Source organism: Sinocyclocheilus rhinocerous, unplaced genomic scaffold (assembly GCF_001515625.1).
Source record: "Sinocyclocheilus rhinocerous isolate Xijiao unplaced genomic scaffold, SAMN03320098_v1.1 scaffold2753, whole genome shotgun sequence".
In the NCBI taxonomy this organism is placed as follows: Eukaryota; Metazoa; Chordata; class Actinopteri; order Cypriniformes; family Cyprinidae; genus Sinocyclocheilus; species Sinocyclocheilus rhinocerous.
The window spans coordinates 500-8453 of record NW_015633528.1 but is presented as its reverse complement, the minus strand read 5'-3'; the positions used below and the strand labels follow the sequence as shown (position 1 = coordinate 8453).

At 44.8% G+C, this 7954-nt stretch overlaps 1 protein-coding gene across 2 annotated transcripts in view; it reads right to left on the bottom strand.

The window, feature by feature from the left end:
* LOC107744210 (ETS transcription factor ERG) overlaps window positions 1-6908 on the bottom strand; it is an 11197-nt gene extending 4289 nt beyond the window's left edge. Inside the window, exons 1-3 of one of the 2 annotated variants that reach the window (XM_016557734.1) lie at window positions 6740-6908; window positions 3684-3764; window positions 3433-3543 (exon numbers count right to left, since the gene is read on the bottom strand). In XM_016557734.1, coding sequence (XP_016413220.1) covers window positions 3433-3543; window positions 3684-3764; window positions 6740-6821 — 274 coding nt within the window. In that variant the 5' untranslated portion in view covers window positions 6822-6908. Of the gene's footprint in view, window positions 1-3297; window positions 3355-3432; window positions 3544-3683; window positions 3765-6739 lie in introns of both variants that reach the window. The other variant, XM_016557735.1, reaches the window with a different exon arrangement.
* Window positions 6909-7954: the final 1046 nt, after the last annotated feature.

The window sequence follows — 7954 nt, the reverse complement described above, 5'->3', positions numbered from 1 at the left end:
AGCAGCGATTTGAAGCGGCGCAGAGCAAGCCATACTGCTAGCAACTCGAGGCAATTGATATGCCACTGCAGACGAGGCCCTGTCCAGGTGCCCGATGCTGCATGCCCGTTGCACATGGCACCCCAGCCTATGGCAGAGGCATCTGTTGAGACAACAACATGCCTGGACACTTGCATTAGGGGAACCCCTGCCCGGAGAAAGGCAAGGTCCGACCACGGGCTGAAGGTCTGGCGACAAGACGGGGTGACTGGGACCCGGTAAGTACCGCGTTGCCATGCCCATCTCAGGACTTGGTCGTGAAGCCAATGCTGAAGCGGTCTCATATGAAGCAATCCGAGCAGCGTGACCGCAGCAGGGGATGCCATATGCCCCAGGAGCCTCTGAAACTGTTTCAGTGGAACCGCCCTCCTGCTTCAACACCAACTGAGCACGTTCCTGCGTGAGGCGTGCTGTCTGTTCGACCGAGTCCAACTCCATACCGAGAAAAGAGATCCTATGCGTCGGGGAGAGTTTGTTCTTTTCCCAGTTGACCTGAAAGACCAACTGGCTGAGGTGCGAGAGCACCAAGTCCCTGTGTTCGCTCAACAGATCCTGAGACTGAGCTAGTATGAGCCAGTCATTGAGGTAGTTGAGAATGCGAATGCCTCTTTCCCTCAACGGAACGAGGGCTGCCTCCACGACCTTGGTGAAGACACGAGGCGACAGGGATAGCCCGAAGGGGAGGACCTTGTACTGATATGCTCGTCCAGGATTGGTCATAACCCACCGCCTTTCTTGGGTACAATGAAGTAGGGGCTGTAAAACCCCGAATTCATATCGGCTGGAGGGACCGGCTCTATCGCGTCCTTTGCCAGTAGGACTGCGATTTCCGCTCGCAAGACGGGAGCATCCTTGCTCGGCACAGAGGTGAACCGAATGTCCCTGAACTTGGGAGGACGCCGGGCGTACTGAATCGCATAGCCGAGTCTGATGGTTCTCGTGAGCCAGCAAGACGGTCTGGGGAGCGCTAGCCAGGCCCCCAGGACCCGAACAAGCGGAATCCTCGCCCATCCTCGCGCTCTTCAGACCCGGAGAAATAGGAAACTGCTCTTTTGTTGAATGTTTGGGTACCACTGGCTGGGGTTTTGAACAAAACAAAAAGGAAACAAAAGATTCTCCACCCGGCCCTCCTCCGGGGGAAGGAGTGGTGCCCTCACCACCTCCTGAAGAGCAGGATCCAGAGTCTCCGGGTCGCCCGTCTCAGGGACACCGCTTGCCCTGGTGCTTTACGGGCCTGGCAGGGGCAGAGACAGGCTGCGCCGCTTTCCTGCTGCCAGCTCCACGCTGCGGCCGGTGTGGAGGCTGCTGTTGAGGCCGAGCTGGAGCGAAGGTGGAGGCAGTAGTAGGGCGCCCTCGGCGACGAGCGGACGGAGGGACTGCAGCCGGCGGCGGGGTGATGACAGCAGCGGGCCGCCGGGGCAGGATGTGTCTGATCGCCTCCGTCTGCTTCTGTGCAGCGGAGAACTGCTGGGCGAAGCTCTCCACCGCATCATCGAAGAGGCCAGCCTGGGAGATCGGGGAGTCCAGGAAACGGTGTTTGTTGGCCTCCCTCATATCTGCCAGGTTCAGCCATAGGTGTCGTGCCTGGACCACCAGGGTGGACATCGTCTGACCGAGGGACCGCGCTGTGACTTTCGTCGACCAGAGGGCGAGGTCCGTCGCTGTGCGCAGTTCCTGCATTACCCCAAGGTCAGAACTGCCCTCGTGCAGCTGCTTCAACGCCTTGGCCTGGTAGACCTGCAGGAGGGCCATGGCGTGCAGGGCGGAGGCGGCCTGTCCAGCAGCTCTGTAAGCCTTGGCCGTTAGAGCGGACGGCCTCCCTCATATCTGCCAGGTTCAGCAATAGATGTCGTTCCTAGACCACCAGGGTGGACATCATCTGACCGAGGGACCGCGCTGTGACTTTCGTCGACCAGAGGGCGAGGTCCGTCGCTGTGCGCAGTTCCTGCATTACCCCAAGGTCAGAACTGCCCTCGTGCAGCTGCTTCAACGCCTTGGCCTGGTAGACCTGCAGGAGGGCCATGGCGTGCAGGGCGGAGGCGGCCTGTCCAGCAGCTCTGTAAGCCTTGGCCGTTAGAGCGGACGAGAACTTACAGGCCCTGGACGGGAGGCGCGGATTACCCCGCCAAGCGGCGCTTTGCGAGCAGAGCTGCATCGCAATAGTGCGCTCGACTGGGGGGATCTCCACATACCCCTTAGCCGCCCCGCCATCGAGGGCAGTGAGGACGGAAGAAGCACTAGCTCTGTTTCGGGCAGAAAAAGGTAGTCAGCTCTGGATCTGACTCGGGCAACGCCACTCTTCCTGACGGAGGCAGTGCAGCCGAGTTCTCATCTCCAGAGCCTAGCTCGTCCCCCGATGCAGTGATCGACATCCTGTCATCTGCCGGAGGCCCGAATGAGATGATAGACCCCGCCCTGTCCGGAGTCTCAGCCACCTTATCATTTGCTCTTTTAGATGCTCTTTTAGGAAAAAAGTGTTGAAGCGCCCAGGAGAAGTCGCAGCGTGACCACAGTTTGAGGAGCTGCAGCACGCCGTCCAACACCAGCAGCAGCACTGGACCAGCAACCCCCGCTGACACGCCGTAACACCAACACTACACGCTGTCTTGTAGACACAGTGCTCGGTAACCAGACCAGCTGAAAGGCTCGGCTCCGAAGTGAAAAGCTGAATGTGCATCTGCTCACGCGCTCCTTCTATACCCGCGCTGCGGGGCGCGCGACGCAGAGATCGTACGCCAACACTTATTGGCTTGTTTTGTTAACACTCGAAGGTGATTGGTCTCTCTAGCGAAGGTCCCAATTCGTCAGTCACTACTGACATAACGTCGAACGTGACTGCCTGAAAGGGAACTGGAGGGTAGTTCTAGGTATAACACAAAATCAAAAAAATAATGCATTTTTTATGATCCTGCTGCATAATTCACTATTGACCCCCACTATTTAGCGTAATAAACATGCATGAATGAGGAAAAAAAGTGTGGGATGTGCATGATGTTAAAATGAGCTATTAAGCTACATTTACATTTATTCATTTAGCAGACGTTTTTTATCCAAAGCGACTTACAAGCTGTGAAAAGAATTCATAGTGATTATGTATGTGACTGTAAACAGTTAGGAAAGAAATCAGATGTGTATTAAATTATTAAAACTATAGAGACAAAAATACTAATAAGAATGACAAAATCACTAAAACTAACTCAAATTAAAATGGAAACAGAATATGAAAATAAAGTCAGTGTTTGTGAGTGCAGTTCTCACCTAACTGAGCTCTCTGCTCTTGGGTTTTGCTCATGATGGCAGCAGGACTCTGAGAAGCTAATGAACACACACACATTCAGGTTAATCGTGAGCATCAGTGGCGTAACGTGTGCAGCACATGGGCTTCTGACTGACCTTTAGCTGCAGACGCCGGCTGAGTCCATCCAGAGCGCCGGCTGTGGAAACTCACGTCTGCTCTGCTGGCGTCTGAAGGGTAGGTGTTTGGGAAGATGAAGCTGGCTCCTCCTGAGACACAGATCAGCGAGAGCCATGTCTGACAGTCTGATCTCATTCAGAAGAGCAGGGGAAGCGCAGCGCAGTGTTTGTGTAAGCGGTGTGGGCGGGGCCAGGGGCGGAGTCAGGGGCGGGGCCACAGGGCTGCTTACCTGTATTGCGAGCATGCATTAACCGCGGGGAGTTTTGCAAGGCTTTGTCAACATCATCTGAAGTCAAGTGAGGAAGTGGAGCTGAGAAACAAAACATCCATGACACGTGAAAAATAAAGAGAATCAAACAACTCATCAAACATCCTGTGACATGATGCTGACTGAAAGAGAGAGACCGATGAAGACAGACAGACAGAAGGATAGATGCATGCTGTGTGTGTGATGGCGGATAAAAACAGTGTTTGAGCCGCAGACAGGATCGTCTGTCTCTCTCTCATCTCATGCATATCTAAGAACTCTGATCTCGTCTTCATGTTTCACCCCAAAATCATCAACAAGAAATGAATTATAATTAGGGCTGGGTAAAAAATATCGATATTTCGATATTAATCGATTCTCATTTTTACGGAACGATATCAATTCTTAAATCCCAAGAATCGATTAGTGTAGCCTGTTTTCAGTTAATGGAACATTGAAGGGCACTTCCCATCCAATAAATCGCAATAAGCATTGTGCTTTGGTACTTTTAATATGAAACAAAGTCTCAGATTTCAAATTCTGTTTAATACCAGCTTCAGCACAAAATAAACATGACTAAACATCCGAAGGTAAGTTGAAAGAAAGAGTACAACTTTACAGGCTTGAAAAAGCCAACTTACTGATATTCTATTTAAGCTTCATCTTCTTCGACTAAATTTCTGAATGCTACTCCTCCTAGAGATTTCAAGCTAGAACCACCAAACTCAGCCCAGCTCTTCAGACTGATCTGACTTAGTGTGCTTTATCTTTTCAGACTGATCGGACTTACGGTTTTCTTAAAACTGAAGATTAAAAATCATAAAAATCCCATAGACTTACATTGACGGAATGTTCAGATGAGCCAAGACTATTCAAACTCCAACTGTCAAAAATTCGAATCTAAACACACTGAAGCCCATTAGACTCCATCAGACTATGTACTATTTCTAACCCATTCAAACTCATTTAAGCTTCCACTCTATCTAATATTTCTAATCTGTCTAGCTGGTTGGCTGCTTCCAGGCTGGTTTTAAAGTGGTTTTGGCAACTTTTTAGCTGGTCAGGCTGGTCTTAGCAGGTCAAGCTGGGAGACCTGCTAAAAGACCAACCAAGTTTAAACCTTAAGCTACTTTCAGCTTAAACCAGCTAAGACTAGACAACTAGCCTAGGCTGGTCTTAGTTGGTTTTTGACTGGCTCAGCTGGTATTAGCTGGTTTTAACTGTTTTTTAGCTGGCTTTTTGTTAAATCAGCTGGTTTTAGCTGATTTTAACTGGTCTCTAGCTGTTTTTTTATTGAATCAGCTGGTTTTACCTTGTTTTTAGCTGGATTTTTTTTCATTTACAATGTTAAATCACGTTAAAAACATACTAGCAGCATGTTAATCATGCTAGAAACATGCTAATAACATGCTAACCATGTTAACATCATGCTAGTCATGCTAGAAACATGCTATTAACTAGCTAATCATGCTAACAACATGCTAGTAACATGCTAATCATGTTAGCAACATGCTAATCATGCTAAAACATGCTAATAACATGTTAATTACGCTAATCATGCTACAAACATGCTAATAACATGCTAACCATGTTAGCAACATGCTAGTCATTCTAGAAACATGCTAATAACTAGCTAATCATACTAGCAATGTGCTAAGAAAATGCTAATCATGTTATCAACATGCTAAACTACTTCAAACTGAAAACCTTCAGACTGCAAGCTTTTAAAACTTTGCAAAACTTTCTGGCTAGGCTTTTTCCAAGCCAACTTAAAGTTTCAAAATCATATATTTTTAATAATTAGAATTTTACTTAATTTAAAAATATAAAATTAAAATATAAAAATACTATTAAAATTATAAAACGTTACCCTGGAACACAAAAGCAGTCTCACACGGCCTCTCATGAAGCACACCTGTAAGTAATATTGTTATATCAGAACACAAACTCAAATATGTGTCCCTGGAGCACAAAAGCAGTCATAAGCAGCACAGGTATATTTGTAGCAATAGCCAACAATACATTGTATGGGTCAAAATTATAAAACATATTAAAAACATTTCTCTTTTATGACAAAAATCATTAGGATATTAAGTAAAGATCATGTTCCATGAAGATATTTTGTACATTTCCTACCGTAAATATATAAAAACTTAATTTTTGATTAGTAATATGCATTGCTAAGAACTTCATTTGAACAACTTTAAAGATGATTTTCTCAATATTTAGATTTTTTTGCACCCTCAGATTCCAGATTTTCAAATAGTTGTATCTCAGCCAAATATTGTCCTATCCTAACAAACCATACATCAATGGAAAGCTTATTTATTCAGCTTATTAACTCTTAATTTTAAAAAATTGACCCTTATGATTGGTTTTGTAGTCCAGGGTCACAAATATCTTTAAAAAAGGAAAGTAAAATACAACAATTTTATATAATTATAAAATAAAAATATATTTTTCTCATTTGATTTTAGGGGGAAGCATGACCTGGACAGGTATAAAAGATTCGCACAGCTATAACACAGCTTGCTGTGCATTATCCCGCTTATACCATGGTCATTTGCAAGCATTGATAAGTTAAAGCTGTTAATGATGTTTGCAGCACAATATTTGTAAAAAATTATGGTTATTTTTATCAGTTACAGCTCGTTAGTGCTAGCATTCTGCCCGCTTCAAATCAGACTCAGAGATGAAATAGTGCAGTAAGATCACATTTATTTGAATTAATTATCAATCGAGAGAGAAAGAGAGAGATGACAGCTGTGTGTGAATTACAACAAGTTTTTGTGCTCCTGAATGTTTCTGTGTGCGCAGCGCGATCTCCGTTCTCTCTCTCTCAATAAAAGCAGCGCATTAATATAGAACGGTGATTAAACTGACATTGAACTACCTGTGCATTAAACGGTTTTAATGCATACCTGCCAGCCAATCAGAATCCAGTATGCATGTTATTGCATGTTAAATGTGCAGTGAGTCATGTGACTGTGAGCATTATGAAGCGTCGTGATGAACCGATGATGCAGACACACACTCACTCTCTCTGAGGTAGTGCAGGTGAGACAGCAGGATCTCGGCCGTGTAGCTGCTGGTCAGGCGCTGGACGTCGTCTTTGCTCATCTTGCAGAGCTCCTTCCCGTCGATGCTGTGGAAGAGAGACAGGTCCACCTCGGGAAGCCCGTACTCCTTCACGGCCCATTCCAGCCACTGACGCACGTGATCCGCCGACCACAGGCTCGGATCTGCAGACAGCACTCACTTTACACTCGCCGCTACTGCTACTTATTATTATATAGATTAGTGCTGTCAAAATTAGCGTATTAACACATGCAATTAATTTTTGTTCCAAAAGATATTTAACGCAGTGAACGCAGCACTAAAAAAAATTATTCTCTTACTTAGTATTTTTGTCTTGTTTTCTAGTATAAATATCTAAAAATACTTGAATCAAGATGAATTTACTGTACAAGTAAAATGACTTAAGATATTATGTCTTGTTTTGTGTAAAAAAATATCAACATTTTGTTAGTTTTTGCTTAAAACAAGCAAAATATCTGCCAATGGGGCAAGAAAAAAAATCTTGTTTAGCTTTGAATTAAGATTATTTTTCTTACCCCATTGGCAGATATTTTTGCTTGTTTTAAGGAAAAACTAACAAAATTTTGATCTTTTTTTGGTCATATGTCAGTAAAAACTAATTTTCTTGTCCTGTCACCCGTTTATTCTGTGCTCGTAGCGCATGCTCTTCAATTGCACGCACAAATGCGCCGGTGCGCTGTATATAATTTCATATTAAAGCGCAATAATATATAAAAGGTTATGAGGCATTACGATGCGTGTCAGATCCTTGTCACGTTGAGCAGCGGTAGCTCTTAAAGTTATAGCAGCCAAATAGCCTAATAACCAGCTGCTGTGATGACAAAGAACAAAACAAAAAAGAGAAACTCAATAACTTAGCTTTAGGGATTCATCTATATTTAATTTAGAATTTAGTTTTTGATAACTTTATTCAATTTCTGTATATTTCCTACTTGCTGATATAGCTGTAAGTATGTATCTGTATTTAGTTTAGAATTTAGTGTTTGATAACTTTATTCAATTTCGGTATATTTCTGCTGAGGGGCACAGGTAGCTAAATATAACATTTATTATAATGGGTTTATGTGAAGATTGTTTTAAGTTAAATTCATTTAATTTATTTATTTCATAGGGACATCTGTAGTATTGGTATCAGTGATACTCGCCTTCAGTCA